This window comes from Aotus nancymaae, unplaced genomic scaffold (assembly GCF_030222135.1).
Source record: "Aotus nancymaae isolate 86718 unplaced genomic scaffold, 86718_ANA_hifiasm-v0.15.2.pri h1tg000108l, whole genome shotgun sequence".
NCBI classification, from domain to species: Eukaryota; Metazoa; Chordata; class Mammalia; order Primates; family Aotidae; genus Aotus; species Aotus nancymaae.
Genome location: NW_026988523.1, coordinates 27,292,622 through 27,309,764, shown reverse-complemented (window position 1 = coordinate 27,309,764; position 17,143 = coordinate 27,292,622). Strand labels below are relative to the sequence as shown.

At 36.4% G+C, this 17,143-nt stretch overlaps 1 protein-coding gene across 2 annotated transcripts in view; it reads right to left on the bottom strand.

Annotated features, from left to right (window-relative positions):
• Window positions 1-2,585: 2,585 nt before the first annotated feature.
• The window catches only part of CFH (complement factor H), a 115,063-nt gene continuing 100,505 nt past the window's right edge, over window positions 2,586-17,143 (bottom strand). The window contains exons 17-22 of one of the 2 annotated variants that reach the window (XM_064370894.1): window positions 16,718-16,903; window positions 12,041-12,214; window positions 10,821-10,997; window positions 6,852-7,028; window positions 3,800-3,982; window positions 2,586-2,996 (exon numbers count right to left, since the gene is read on the bottom strand). In XM_064370894.1, the coding sequence (XP_064226964.1) occupies window positions 2,767-2,996; window positions 3,800-3,982; window positions 6,852-7,028; window positions 10,821-10,997; window positions 12,041-12,214; window positions 16,718-16,903 (1,127 nt within the window). In that variant the 3' untranslated portion in view covers window positions 2,586-2,766. The remainder of the gene's footprint in view (window positions 2,997-3,799; window positions 3,983-6,851; window positions 7,029-10,820; window positions 10,998-12,040; window positions 12,215-16,717; window positions 16,904-17,143) is intronic. The other variant, XM_021668014.2, reaches the window with a different exon arrangement.

Below are 17,143 nucleotides of genomic sequence, written 5' to 3'. Positions count from 1 at the left end.
ATTACAGTGAACCAGTAACAAGCCGAATGGGAAAAAATTTTTGCAAACTACCCATATGACAAAGGGTTAATAATCAGAATCTACAAAGAACTTAAACAAATTTACAAGAAAACAGCAACCCCATCCAAAAGTGTGCAAAGGATATGAAAAGACACTTTTCAAAAAAAGACATTTATGCGTCCAACAAACATTTGAAAAGAATGCTCATCATCACTGGTCATTAGAGAAATGCAAATCAAAACCACAGTGAGATACCATCTCATGCAGGTTAGAATGGAGATCATTAAAAAATCTGGAGACGACAGATGCTGGAGAGGATGTGGAGAAATAGCAACACTTTTACACGGTTAGTGGGAGTGTAAATTAATTCAACCATTGTGGAAGACAGTGTGGTGATTCCTCAAGGATCTAGAAGTAAAAATACCATTTGACCCAGCAATCCCATTACTGGGTGTATACTCAAAGGACTATAAATTGTTCTGTGATAAAGACACATGCACATGTATGTTCATTGCAGCACTGTTTACAAAAGCAAAGACTTGGAACCAACCCAAATTCCCATCAATGATAGACTGAATAAAGAAAATGTGGCACATATACACCATGAAATAGTATGCAGCCACGAAAAAGGATGAGTTCATGTCGTTTGCAAGGACATGGATGAAGCTGGAAACCATCATTCTCAGCAAACCGACATAAGAACTGAAAACTGAACACCACATGTTCTCACTCATAAGTGGCTGTTGAACAATGAGAATGCATGGACACAGGCAGGGGAACATCACAGACTGGGGCCTGTGGGGTGGGTCTAGGGGAAGGATAGCAGAATGTAGGAGGACTGGGGTGGAATAACATTAGGAGAAATACCTAATGTAGATGATGGGGGGTGGAAACAACCATGGCATGTGTATACCTATGTAAGAATCCTGCGGGATCTGCACCTGTCCCCCGGAACTTAATGTATAATAAAAAATATATATAACAATAAAATATAATAAATAAATAAAATTTAAGTCTTGTTTTGTGGCCCAACATATGATGTATATTAGAGAATGTATCTTGTGTGCTTGAGCAGAATGCTTATTCTACTGTTGTCAAATGGAATGTTCTATATATATCTGCTACATCCATTTGGTCTAACATATAGTTCAAGTCCAATGTTTTTATTGATTTCTGGAGAGATTTTCTATCCAGTTTTGAACATGGGGTATTGAAGCCCCCTGCTATTGTTGTATTGTTGTCTATTTCTTCCTTTAGATGTATTAATGTTTGCTTTATAAGTTCCATTGCTCCTATGGTGATGCATATATATTGACTATAGTTATAATCTCTTGGCAAATTGACTCTTTTATCACTATATAATGACCTTTCATTGTTTATTTTTACAGACTTGACTTAAAATTCCATTTCAGTTAATTGTTAGTATGGCCACCCTGCTTTCTTTTGGTTTCCATTTACATGGAATATATTTGTTCATGCCTATGCTGTGCTATGATCTGAATAGTAGCGTCCCTCCAAAATTCATGTGTTACATGCTAATCACTATGGTGATAGTATCAGAAAGTGAGGCCTTTTTAGGTGATTAGGCCATGAGGATTCCATTCTCACAGACTGGATAAGTCTTTTTACAAAGAAGCCTCATGGAACTCCCTTGTACCTTCTAGATTGTAAGGACATAGTGGGAAGGCACCATCTCCATAACAGGGAGCAAGTTCTTACAAGACATCAAATCAGTTGGCATCTTAATCTTGAAACTCTCAGCCTCTAAAAATGTATGAAATAATTTCTAGTTTTCATAACTAGCCAGTTTATGATAATTTTTTATAGTGGCCCAAATGCACTAAAACAGTTTAGGAATAAATGTATATTCTTAAATTTAACATTATCACAAACATAACTTGGTAATTACCAGTGACATCTTTGTCATTCTCAACATGTATCACCTTGGTCATTCGATATCATTATTGTGAAATAAATTTTGCTTGAGGTTCAAATGTGATATATGTTAAAGGTAGAAAAGTCAGAGAATACTGATACATACAAAGGAATTGAACTACAACTTTTACCCCAATTATCTCTAAACACATATATAGAATTTTATCTACACTTTTAAATTTCCTGGCAATATTTTTGCTATAAACATTAATTCAGAGAAAACTATCGTATTTCTGTGTCTGCAGGTGAGTGCATGCGTGTTTATAACTGATACTGTATTTTTATGTTTCATATGTCTATGTTGTAATAGTTATATACCGAATTACATTTTAAATCCTCTTTATGATTAGTTTGCATTATTATGTGTGCTAGATTGATATCTTGTAGAATTAACTCCATTTCATCATTTTGATGCATTTATGTATTAATAAGTAGTAATTACGTGTATCTTATTACTAACATGAGTTAAGACTTGGTGAGGTTTCTACATCTTTGTGAAGTGATATAATTTTGAAATCAGACACAATATGTTTTCCATTTACTATAAAACAATGAGCCTCAGCAGTCATGGAGAAAGCTTTGAGAGATTTAAGAGTGATGGACAGAAATGAAGTCTGAAAAAAACTGTATCCAATTTCTTGTCATACAAATTTCATGAACTGGACACAACAGTTTATTTGCCAACTTTTAATACAGAGCTTTTAAGAAGAGGGCCATGGGTCTCAGATTATAAGTACATTCTAACAAATCAACCCAAAATCTTACTTAAAATAAAAAGGAATAAAACAATATTTAAAAATGAAATTGAGAACTGATTTAATAATAATATTCTTAATAAAGGTGTGGATTTGAATTCTGTTTGTTTCTTACACAAGTGGGATACTCCAGTTTCCCATCCTGACATGTTCTTCGAAAATCATGAGAACCTGGTGAAGGATGATATCCATCTTTACACACAAATTGAACTGGTTCACCTGATCTTGCATAAAGTTTTTGTTCGACCGACCACTTAAATGTTACGTTATATTTTTCCATAATTTCTTGTGATATTACACATGGATCTGAAAATAGAAAACAACGAACATAAAGCATTAACTAGTATACAAATCTTCTTCATAGACTTCCAGATTTTCAAGTAGAATGTTATATGATGGTTCAGGAATTATTTCTCAAAACAGTGTCTAAACTAACTACGTAAAAACAACATATTGATTTAAATAAAGTTAAAATGGTAAATGACGTGAAAATTAGGTACTATGTTTTATGTATGAGAATTAGGGTTTTTTATCAATGGTTCATTATGTCAATTGTCATTGTAGGATCCCTGCATTTTAGAACTTATCATTGCTATTTTTCTTTATTTAAGATATTGGTCAAAGAGTACAAATTTTCAGCTACAATATGAGTAAGAACTTGGAATCAAACAGAGATCTAGTGATATTTATAGCTAATAGTATTGTATTATTTATTTGAAAATTGGTAAGAAGCAGATTTTAAGTATCCTCACCACAAACTCACACACATATAACTCACACACCCACCTACACACAATGGTAATCATAGGTGATAAGAAATGTGCTAATTAATTTGATTATGGTAATCATTGTACTACAAATATATCAAAAGAGCATATTGTCAAACATGAAAATATGTTATTTTTATTTGTTAACTAAATGTTTTAAAATGAAATAAATATAAAGAGAAAGGAGAAAAATTTCTTTACTTTCTAACATAAATATTTGGTAGGCAAGCATTCAGCAGAATAGTTGTTCAGTAATCTGTGATTATTCTGTTACAAACAGCAAACTATCAGACTCATCACACTGATTTGTCCAGGATTCCATGGGTATATTAAAGGACTTACGTAGGCATTTTGGTGGTTCTGACCATCGTCCATTTCTACATGTTATTCGCTTGTTACCCTCAAGTTCATACAAGTACTGGCATTGATACTCAACTGATGAATCCGGAGCATATACTGACAATGGGAATGAAGTAGTGTCTCCATTGACAATAGGTGGAGGCGGGCCACATTTTCCTGTAGAATCTAAAAAACATCATTTCATCACTTGATTTCTTGGGAGAGCAAATCAAAATACAAATTTAAATAAGGCAAATATAAACACATCACTTTATATAATATCAACAGTGTTGTGATTTCGGGGGAAAGAAATGATTCCTGGAAGAAATTTTAATCCTACAAACTGAAAGTAATATATTTAAGTTCTTTTGTCCTTTCTGAAGAAACACACGAAACATTAACAAATATTTCTGCCTATAGTAGTCCAGCAATACGAAATGTCTTTCTGAATGAATACATGGTAAACATAGAAAACTCTAACAAAGAAAGTTTCTTATTTTGTATTAAACATTCTTTGGAGTGACACTAAGAGGGCAGAGATTCTGAAATTGATGATCGTTTTTAAAACCTGCATGACCTGCACATGTAGCCCAGAATTTAAAGTATAATAAAAAAAAAAAAAAACCCTGGAAGAAATTATAAAATGGAAGTGTGACAAAAATTTTTTAAAACACTGGATAGGCTTAATAATACATTGGGAGATGACAAATCCATGAACTTGAATATAGAGCAATATAAATTACGACTCTGAAAATAGACTGAAAACAAAAATCTCAACTGAGACATTTAGAAAAATACAACAACAATAAATAATGCTGATCCAGAAAGAGAAAGGAAAGGATAATTGGCTGGAAAAATAAATAAATAAAATAATGACTGAAAACCTCCCACTTTGGCCATAAGGCATAAACTTACATATTTAAGAAGCTGAGTGAACTCCAAAGAGAATAAACACATTGGAATTTATACCAATAGACATTAAAAGGCGGGTGGATCACGAGGTCAAGAGATCGAGACCATCCTGGTGAACATGGTGAAACCCCGTCTCCACTGAAAATACAAAAAATTAGCTGGGCATGGTGGTGCGTGCCTGTAATCCCAGCTACTCGGGAGGCTGAGGCAGGAGAATTGCCTGAACCCAGGAGGCGGAGGTTGCAGTGAGCCCAGATCGTGCCATTGCACTCCAGCCTGGGTAACAGGAGCGAAACTCACCCCGTCTCAAAAAAAAAAAGACATTAAAATAACACTACTTAAAGAAAAAGAAAAAAAATCTTCATAGTAACTAGACAAAAAACTATGCCTTTCCTCTAGGAGATCAACAAATCTAATGACAGTGAGTTTTTCATCTATAACCATGTGGCACAGTTTTCAAGTGTTAAAAGAACTTTCAATTCCAAATTTTATAACCAGTGACACTATCCTTTACAAGTAAAGGGGAATATATAGACATTCTCAAAGAACGGGAAACCAAGAGAATTTTTCTCCAGTAGTCCCGTGCTTAAAGGATTACTAAAGGAATTCTTCAAATCAAAATAAAGAGAGAGCAGAAAGAGCTTGAGACTTTAGGAGACGGAAAGGACAATATAATGAATAAAAAGAGGAGTCAATATAACCGGCTTTTTTCCTTTAAGTTTGTTAAATTATGGTTTAATATGGTGCTGAATGTATGTACAGAAAATACTAATGGCATTTATATTTAATATGAGGAGAGGGTAAATGGATCTAAATAAAAGTAAGACTTTCCTATCCCAGTAGAAGATGGAGATGTCAGTACCAGTAGACAGTGATATATTATTACATGCACATAGTATTACCTAGAGCCACAAGCTTTTTAAAGGAGGAGAAAAGCTATACAAAGAGATACAATCAAAAATGATACATATGAATCAAAATTAATTAATCTTATTAAAAATTTTCCCCAAGGGGAATGGAGGAATAGGAAAATAGGACTGAAACCAGAGGAAACAAACAGAAACAAATAAATGGCAGAGGTTTAAGTCCCTATACATCAATAATTATTTTAAGTGTAAATGGTCCAAGTGCACCAGTTAAAAGGGAAGAGAGGCAGAAAGGGCCGGGTGAGGTGGCTTCAGCCTGTAAGCCCAGCACTTTGGGAGGCTGAGGCAGGAGGATCATGACGTCAGGAGATGAAAACCATCCTGCTCAACATGGTGAAACCCTGTCTACTAAAAATACAAAAATTAGCTGGGCATGGTGGCATGCACTTGTAATCCCAGCTACTCGGGAGGTTGAGGCGGGAGAATCACTTGAACCCAGGAGGCAGAGATTGCAGTGAGCCGAGGTCACACCACTGCACTCTAGCCTGGCCATAGAGCAAGACTCCATCAAAAAATAAAATAAAATTTCAAAAAATAAACATAAAAACAAACCAGACCCAGAAAGGCAGAATGCATATATGCTGTCTACAAAAACTCGCTTCAATATAAAACATAGGTAGATTCTAAGTAAAATAGTGAAAAATTTCAGACAAACATTAATTTTACAAAATGGAAATCGATAAGATACAATTTCCTTTGTTGGTTTCCCTTACTGCATCTCTGTATATTAGAATGATCCAGGATTATGTGCTCAGACTTCTTTTTATAAATACAGTAGCTCCCTGGATGAGTTCAGTTAGTCACATACCTTTGAATATAATCTGTATACTGAAGATGCCCACATTTATATCACAACTTACGATCTCTCTTCAACTACCTATTCTAGATCTTAGAGTAGATATGTCTTATGTCTGTCAAATGCACACAATGTATTTCTTATTACATGTATTCCTCAGAAGGAACTGAGTGTTGTAAGGCTTAAGATACATTATTTTTCAAGTTCCAACTCTTCTTTTAATCTGGTCAAATATTTTCAAAAATAATGTACCATATTACTTGTGTTCCATTCACAAGAATAATTGAAGTTTAAGCATCATCGATCATTTCATTTGCATTTGAAAAATATATTACACAAAAATAACTTTGTTTTATTTAAAACAACATATTTTAACCGTGCTGTACTCTCCAAAAATGTTAAAGGAAGTATAATACTCTACCTTTGCATTGAGGTGGTTCTGTCCAGTTTCCATTTACACACATCACTTCTGCATCCCCAAACATTTCATAAGGTCTCCTACATTCATAATATACTCTATCACCAGATAAATATCTACTCTTCTGTCTTGACCTCGTATAACCATTTTGCACTGTGGGCGGATTCACACAAGAACTGTCTGAATAAAAAGAAAAGAAGTAATTTCACCTAGTGTTCATTTTGAGTAGTAAATCAAAAGAATACAAATATATTTCAAAATGAATTTAAAACAAATAGACAATCTGTTATCAAATTTTTGTTGATTTTAATACATTTAAATGTAATATTGACGAAAAGACATAAAACAATTTTTTTGTAAGGTACAAGCTTTGATGTTTTAAATTTCTTCATCCTTTGCTAGAACACCGATAGACCCTTTTTTTTTTCCTACTGGAAGCCAGTATAAATTAAAGCCTTCCTGGATATCTCTCTCTGAGTTTGAGTAGCATAAATATTACCAGTTCTATGTATTTAACATTAATTTATAAATTGCAAAAAAAACCATAAATAGATTATATGGCATCATATTTGGGTTGGCAATCATGATGCTTATACATTTTATCCCCTTAAAAATTAACACATCTTTTCTCAAGGTTTTTAGTTTCTTTGCATTGGGTTAGAACATGTTCTTTTAGCTCACGGAAGTATCTTATTACCCACTTTCTGAAAGCTGATTCTGTTAAAAACCCTCAATAAACTAGGTATCGACGGAACGTATCTCAAAATAATAAAAGCTATTCATGACAAACCAACAGCCAATATCATACTGAATGGGCAAAAACTGGAAGCATTCCCTTTGAAATCTGGCACGAGACAAGGATGCCCTCTCTCACCACTCCTATTCAATATAGTACTGGAAGTTCTAGCCAGAGCAATCAGGCAAGAAAAAGAAATAAAGCGTATTCAATTAGGAAAGGAGGAAGTCAAATTGTCTCTATTTGCAGACGACATGATTGTATATCTAGAAGACCCCATCGTCTCAGCCCAAAATCTCCTGAAACTGATAAGCAACTTCAGCAAAGTCTCAGGATACAAAATCAATGTGCAAAAATCACAAGCATTCCTATACACCAACAACGGACTTAAACAGAGCCAAATAAAGAACGAACTGCCATTCACAATTGCTACAAAGAGAATAAAATACCTAGGAATACAACTAACAAGGAACGTAAAGGACCTCTTCAAGGAGAACTACAAACCACTGCTCAACAAAATAAGAGAGGACACAAATGGATGGAGAAACATTCCATGTTCATGGTTAGGAAGAATCAATATCGTGAAAATGGCCATACTGCCCAAAGTAATTTACAGATTCAACGCTATCCCCATCAAGCCACCAATGACCTTCTTCACAGAACTGGAAAAAACCACCTTAAACTTCATATGGAACCAAAAGAGAGCCCGCATAGCCAAGACAATTCTAAGCAAAAAGAACAAAGCGGGAGGCATCACACTACCGGACATTAAACTCTACTACAAGGCTACAGTAATCAAAACAGCATGGTACTGGTACCAAAATAGAGATATAGACCAATGGAAGAGAACAGAGGCCTCGGAGGCAACACAACATATCTACAACTGTCCAATCTTTGACAAACCTGATAAAAACAAGCAATGGGGAAAGGATTCCCTGTTTAATTGGTGTTGGGAAAACTGGCTAGCCATATGCAGAAAGCAGAAACTGGACCCCTTCCTGACACCTTACACTAAAATTAGCTCCAGATGGATTAAAGACTTAAACATAAGACCTAACGCCATAAAAATCCTTGAAGAAAACCTAGGCAAAACCATTCAGGACATAGGCGTAGGGAAGGACTTCATGACCAAAACAACAAAAGCATTGGCAACAAAAGCCACAATAGACAAATGGGACCTAATCAAACTCCACAGCTTCTGCACGGCAAAAGAAACAGTCAATAGAGTGAACCAGCAACCAATAAAATGAGAAAAAAATTTTTCAGCCTACCCATCTGACAAAGGGCTGATATCCAGAATTTACAATGAACTAAAACAGATTTACAAGAAAAAAACAAACAAGCCCATTCAAAAATGGGTGAAGGATATGAACAGATACTTTACAAAAGAAGACATACATAAGGCCAACAAGCATATGAAAAAATGCTCATCATCACTGGTCATTAGAGAAATGCAAATCAAAACTACATTGAGATATCATCTCACGCCAGTTAGAATGGCGATCATTAAAAAATCTGGAGACAACAGATGCTGGAGAGAATGTGGAGAAATAGGAACACTTTTACACTGTTGGCAGGAGTTTAAATTAGTTCAACCATTGTGGAAGACAGTGTGGCAATTCCTCAAAGACCTAGAAATAGAAATTCCATTTGACCCAGCAATCTCATTACTGGGTATATATCCAAAGGATTATAAATTGTTCTACTATAAGGACACATGCACACGAATGTTCATTGCAGCACAGTTTACAATAGAAAAGACCTGGAACGAACTCAAATGCCCATCGATGATAGACTGGACAGGGAAAATGTGGCACATATACACCATGGAATATTATGCAGCCATCAAAAATGATGAGTTTGTGTCCTTTGTAGGGACATGGATGAACCTGGAAACCATCATTCTCAGCAAACTGACACAAGAACACAAAATCAAACATCGCATGTTCTCACTCACCGATGGGTGTTGAACAAAGGGAACACATGGACACAGGGATGGGAGCACTATACACTGGGGTCTGTTGGGGGCAGTGGGGGGGACAGCAGGGGGTGGGGAGTGGGGAGGGATAGCATGGGGAGAATTGCCACATATAGGTGAAGGGGAGGAAGGCAGCAAATCACACTGCCACATATGCACCTATGCAACAATCTTGCATGTTTTTCACATGTACCCCAAAACCTAAAATGCAATAAAAAAATAAAAATAAATGAAAAATAAAAATTAAAAAATTAACACAAACAGGCATTTTCTTAGCGAATCAGCAAAGAGTTAAAAACACATTTTGAAAATTATCGAAGTTAAAAGAGAAGAAGAATGGATAATGAAAGGATCCAAATTGGAGATGTGGAAAAATAAAAGAAAATAAATCTAAAATAATAAAAATAACTTCAGATAATTTAATTGCCAATGTTTAAGGATACTATGCTGAACAATGCAAAATTCATCAGAAAGTTTCATGTCCATATTTAATAATAATAGTATAGTAATAATTAGTATTTATTTAGTAATATTCAGTAATAATGAGGTCTGAGAATGTACATAGCAATGCTTCTCACAGAAGTGTGCATACAATTCCCTGGAGGGGTTGGTAAACCAGTTTCAGGGTCCTGTTTCAAGACTTTTGATTCTGTACATCTGGAATGAGCTTATGAAATTTAATTTTCATTTCCAGCAAGCTCCTAGAAGATGATGACACTGCTGGTTTAGGGACCACACTTTGAGAACTATTGGGTTAAGATTAACAATCAAATACTCAGTTATTTTTAGAGATATATCTGTTTTGTCCTGCCCTAAAAACTTAATTTATGTTCATTTTAAATGATGTTGGAGACAATTCTATATTTTATTGCCTAAGACACTTTATGTAAATAAATTTTACTTATCTATTTATTTATTTTATATTTATTTTTTTTAGATGGAATGTCGCTGTGTCACCCTGGTTGGAGTGTAGTTATGTGATCTTGGCTCACTTCAACCTTCATCTCCCTGGTTCAAGCGTTCTCCTGCCTCAGCCTCCCCAGTAGCTGGGACTACAGACACAAGCCACTATGCCTCACTACATTTTTTTGTATTTTTAGTAGAGATGGGGTTTTACCATGGAGGCCAGGCTGGTCTCAAACTGCTGACCTGAAGTGGTTCACCCGCCCTGGTCTCCCAAAGTGCTGGGATTACAGGCAGGTGCCACTGAGCAGGGACCACACTTTATATAAATACATTTTAAAAATTCATCAAATACCTCTGCACGTTGGCCTTCCTGTCCATCTCCTATTAATACATGTTACAGTACTGGGTCCATCCATTTGGAAATATGGCGCACAAGTGTAAGTCACCTGCTCACCCGACCTATATGAATTTTTTGTCTCTCCCTCGGGTCTGGCATTTTCAAAGCTCGGTAAACCAAGACAATCCGTTCCTGAAATAGGAAAAATAAGTATTTGTTCAGCAAATCTTTAAAAACAGGTTACATACAATGTATGTAATATATTCTAAAATAATAGTGAAATATAGAATCAATGAATACTGGGCGATATTTTTCTCATAACTTGACAAAATATGTTAGCCATTTTGACTTAATTAAATTGTTCTAAATCTATTAAAAATATAAGATAGGAATGCTATTAGAAACCTGAAGAGATATTGGTAGCTGTAGCACTTGCAAATACACATTTAGTGTTCACATTATGTTTTGCCCATCCTTGTCACTTGACATGATCAGGATCTGTGTTCCCACCCAAATCTCACCTTGAATTATAATCCTCATGTGTTGAGAGAGAGACCTGTTGGGAGGTGACTGGATCATGGAGGCAGTTTCCTATATTTAACAAGATCTGATGGTTTTATAAGCATTTGTAAGTTCCTCTTTTGCTCACTCCTCTCTCTCCTGCCACCTTGTGAAGAAGGTGCCTGCTTCTCCTCTGCCATAGTTGTAAGTTTCACGATGTCTCCTCAGCTATGTGGAACTATGAGTCTATTAAAACTATTTCTTTTATAAACTACCCAGTATTGGGAAGTTCTTTATAGCAATGTGAGAAAACAGTAATACACCACCTAGATTGTTTATTTCTGAAATTTTCGCTTCTGTCCAATGTGAATTACCTATAATAATTCTTTAATAGTTTAAAAAACATAGAGAGATTGTTGACAAACTGACAGAAGATTGAATAATGATGACATTGATGAGTAGAGGACAGCTGCACTCTAAGAACAGAGATGAGAAGTCTGAGGATGTCCATCAGAGGATGCTGAAAGTTCACGCAAGATGATGTGAAAATGAAGCAATTTGGCTTATCATGTCAAACATTTTAATCACTAGAGCTATAATTTCCCACAACACTCCAGAATATTCAAGAAAACCTTGTGAAATTCTAGAGTCACTGCTTACTTTGTTATTGGTAACACTTATACTTTGAATGAAGAATATTTATCATACATGTAATAAAATTCAAAACACCATACTTTTGCATGCTGGAGGGTGGGACCATTTTTCTCCCAGGCATTTTGCAGTGGCAGGCCCATCAATTCCAAAACCTTCAGAACATGTGTATGTAACTTCTTCTTCATACTGATAACTGTCTGACATGTTAGCTACAGCGCCATTAGAAATCTTAGGTGGAGACTTACAAGGTAGACCTAAGGAAAGAAAAAATCAGGTTTCACTAATTTGGAAATTTAATTTTATGTACCTATTTTTATATTCAGTAGTTTTATTTGAAAATAAACAACACAGGAGTTACTATGATGTCACAGAGAAGTACACAAATGTTTCCTAAAACCAACATTCTGGTGTCTGTCCATCTATCCAACTGTCATGAACTGAGCAAGGACTTGAAACTAAAAATATCAATACATTTAAGAAAGAGATCATCAATGCCTCTGTAAGGAATGCCTCCGTAAACTTAGATACACATTAGGGTTAACAATTCCAGGTAAAATGTAATATATTGTAGGAAATCAGAAGGGGCCTTCTGGGAAGAATGTAAAAGAAGTTTTAAAACCTAGTGGCAAAGCAAACATAACTTACAGAACACGTAGTGATATGGTTTGGCTATGTCCCCACCCAAATCTCATCTTGAATTGCAGTTGCCATAATCCTCATGTGTTGTGGAAGGGACCTCATGGGAGGAAACTGAATCATGGGGGTGATTTTCCCTCTGCTTCTGTTTTCAGAAGTGAGTTCTCATGAGATCTAATGGTTTTATAAGGGGCTGATTTGTCTTTGCTTTGCACTTCTCCTCCTGCCATCATGTGAAGAAGGACACGTTTGCTTACACTTCCACCATGGTTGTATGTTTCCTGAGGCCTCCTCAGCCATTTGGAACTGTGAGTCAATTAAACCTCTTTTCTTTATAAATTATATAGTCTTGGGCAGTTCTTTATAGCAGTGTGAGAACGGACTAATACAGTTAATTGGTATCACAGAGAGTAGGGTGCTGCTGTAAAGATAACCAAAAACGTGGAACTGACTTTGGAACTGGGTAACAGGCAGAGGTTAGAACCATTTGGAGGGGTCAGAAGAAGACAGGAAACCATGTAAAAGTTTGGAACTTCCTAGGAATGGGGAGGGCTCAGAAGACAAGAAGAAGTGGGAAAGTTTGGCACTATCTAGAGACTGGTAGAATGGCTTTGATCAAAATGCTTATAGTGATATGGACAATGAAGTCCAGGCTGAGGTGGTCTCCAATAACGATGAGGAACTTGCTGGACATTGGAGTAAAGGTCACTCTTGCTATGCAAAGAGACTGGTGGCATATTGGCTTTGCCCTAAAGATCTGTGGAACTTTAAACTTGAGGAGATGATTTAGGCTATCTGGCAGAATAAATATCTAAGTGGCAAAGAGCTCAAGAGGAAGCAGAGCACAAAAGTTTGAAAATTTGCAGCCTGATAATGCAATAGAAAAGAAAATCTCATTTTCTGGGGAGAAATTCAAACCTGCTGCAGAAATTTGCAAAAGTAATGAGAGCCAAAAACAGTGGGGAAAATGTCTCCAGGGCATGTCAGAGGCCCTCAGGGCAGCCCCTCCCATCACAGGCCAAGAAGCTCAGGAAGGAAAAAATTGGTTTCATGGAAAGGGCCTAGGCACCCCCTGCTCTATGCAGCCTCAGGACATGAGGTCCTGTATCCCATCTGCTTCAACTCCAGCTGTGGCAAAAGGGGCCAACATACAGCTTGGTCTGTTGCCTTAGAAGGTTAAAACCCAAGCCTTAGTAGATTGCACGTGGTCTTGGGCCTGTGGGTGCACGGAAGTCAAAAATTGAGGTTTGGGAACCTCCACTCAGGTTGCAGAGAATATATGGAAATGCCTGGATGTCCAGACAAAGGTTTGCTACAGGGTGGAGCCTACATGGAGGACCTCTGATAGGGCATTGAGGAAGAAAAATGTGCGGTCAGAGCTCTCACACAGAGTCCCCACTGGGGCACTGCCTTGTGGAGGTGGAGCTTGGAGAAGATGGCCACCATCCATAAAACCCTAGAATGGTAGATCCATTCATAGCTTGCACCATGCTCCTGAAAAAGCCACAGAATCTCAATGTCAGCCCATGAAAGCAGCCAGGAGGGGGACAAGGTTACAGGGACAGATCTGCCCAAGGCTCTGTGAGCTCACCCACCTTTTGCATCAGCGTGACCTAAATGTGAGACATGGAGTCAAAGGAGATAATCTTGGAACTTTAGGGTTTAATGATTGCCCTATTAAATTTTGGACTTCCAACAGGCATGTAGCCACTTGGTTTTGGCCATTTACTCTCTTTTGGAATGGGAGCACTTACCCAATGCCTGTACCCCCATTATATGTAGGAAGTAACTGACCTGTTTTTGATTTTACAGGCTCATAGGCAGAAAGGACCTGCCTTGTCTCAGATTAAACTTTGGACAGGAATTTTGAGTTAATGCTGGAATTAGTTAAAGAGTTTGGAAATTTGGGGAAGGCATGATTATGGTTTGAAATGTGAGGACATGAGACTTGGAACATGGTGGAATGATATGGTTTGTCATGTGCCCAACCAAATCTTTTTGAATTGTAGTCCCAATAATCCCTACATTTCATGGGAGGGGCCCAGTGGGAGGTAATTGAATAATTGGGGCTGTTATTCCCATCCTTCTATTCTCATGATAGTGAGTGAGCTATCATCAGATCTAATGGTTTTAAAAGGGGCTTTTTCCTCTTTGCTCAGCATTTCTCCTTCCTGCCATCATGTGTTTCTTCTCCTTCCACCATGTTTTTAAGTTTACTAAGGCCTCCCCAGCAAGGCAGATCTGGGAGCTAATTAAACCTGTTTCCTTCATAAATTACCCAGTATCAGGCAGTTCTATTTTTTTTTTAACACATTTTTTTTATTGCACTTTAGGTTCTGGGGTACACGTGCAGATCATGCAGGGTTGTTGCACAGGTACATATATGGCAATGTGGTTTGCTGCCTCCATCCCCTGTCACCTGGCATTTCTCCCCATGTTGACCCTCCCTGAACTCCCCACCCACCGCTGTCCCTCCCTTGGTCCCCCCAATCCCATTACTGGGTATATACCCAAAGGTATATATACTAGGTATATTCCATTTGCTGGGTCAAATGGAATTTTTATTTCTAGGTCCTTGAGGAAGTGCCACACTGTCTTCCACAATGGTTGAACTAGTTTATACTCCAACAGTGTAAAAGTGTTCTTATTACTCCACATCCTCTCCAACATCTGTTGCCTCCAGATTTTTTAATGATTGCCATTCTAACTGGCATGAGATGGTATCTCAATGTGGTTTTGATTTGCATTTCTCTAAAAATCAGTGATGATGAGCATTTTTTCATATGTTTGTTGGCCTCATGTATGTCTTCCTTTGTAAAGTGTCTGTTCATATCCTTTGCCCACTTTTGGATGGGGTTGTTTGCTTTTTTCCTGTAAATCTGTTTTAGTTCTTTGTAGATTCTGAATATTAGCCCTTTGCCAGATGGGTAGATTGCAAAAGTTTTTTCCCATTCTGTTGGTTGCCGGTTCACTCTAATGATTGTTTCTTTTGCTGTACAGAAGCTGTGGAGTTTGATTAGGTCCAATTTGTCTATTTTGGCTTTTGTTGCCAATGATTTTAGTGTTTTAGTCATGAAGTCCTTGCCTATGCCTATGTCCTGAATGGTTTTGCCGAGGTTTTCTTCTAGGGTTTTTATGGTCTTATGTCTTATGTTTGAGTCTTTAATGCATCTGAAGTTAATTTTAGTGTAAGGTGTCAGGAAGGGGTCCAGTTTCTGCTTTCTGCATATGGCTAGCCAGTTTTGCCAACACCACTTATTAAACAGGGAATCCTTTCCCCATTGCTTGTTTTTGTCAGGTTTGTCAAAGATCAGATGGTTGTAGATGTGTGGTGTGGCCTCCAGGGCCTCTGTTCTGTTCTGTTGGTCTGTATCTCTGTTTTGTTAACAGTACCATGCTGTTTTGATTACTGTAGCTTTGTAGTATAGTTGGAAATCAGGTAGCCTGATGCCTCCGACTTTATTCTTTTTGCTTAGGATTGTCTTGGCTATGCGGGCTCTCTTTTGGTTCCATATGAAGTTTAAGGTGGCCTTTTTCCAGTTCTGTGAAGAAGGTCATTGGTAGCTTGATGGGGATAGTGTTGAATCTGTAAATTACTTTGGGCAGCATGGCCAATTTCACGATATTGATTCTTCCTAACTATGAGCATGGAATATTTCTCCAACTGTTTGCGTGCTCTCTTATTTCCTTGAGCAGTGGTTTGTAGTTCTCCTTGAAGAGGTCTTTTACATCCTTTGTTCGTTGTATTCCTAGGTATTTTATTGTCTTTGTCAGGCAGTTCTTTATAGCAGCATGAGAATGAACTAATACAGATAGGTTTAATTTCACTAGATGTTATATTTTTAATGCCAGAATAAAACAATGATTCTATCATTAACAAATAAAATTAACTGAAATAGAATAGATTCAATCATGCAAAAAGTATTTTAATGGTATAATAATTTTATATATTTATATAATATTTCATTTATATTTGTACGTTATATATATTTATATATAGCATTTATATTTATATAATTTTATATATTTATTATATATATATCTCCCCTCACTTTGATAATAGAGATCATTTTTAATGTATTCTACTGTAAACAGAAATTTAGTTTTCATATTGTCCTAACCTTCACACTGAGGTGGAGAACTCCATTTTCCCATAGAGCATGTTATTTCATTTTCTTCAGATAGCCTGAAACCATCTTCACAAGTAAAACTCAATTTCGTCCCATGTGCATAACTTTCTTCTGAAAATTTGGATGAATTAATGGTTCCATGTTCTACATGCGGTGGTTGTGAACACGGAATTTTTTCTAAATGAAGAATGAAAATCGAAGTGTCAAGAACAAATAAAATATTTAAATTGAAATATAAAATCAAACATTATTTTGGACTTTAAAATGAGTATAATTTGAGCAAATAAAATTATTTAAAAACAAAAACATATTAGAAACTTGCAAAGATATATTCCTCCACCATATCTATATTACCATCTTCTTGTTCAATAATCCTCTTCATTCATGTCCTATTCATCATGAGGATGAAAATATGCA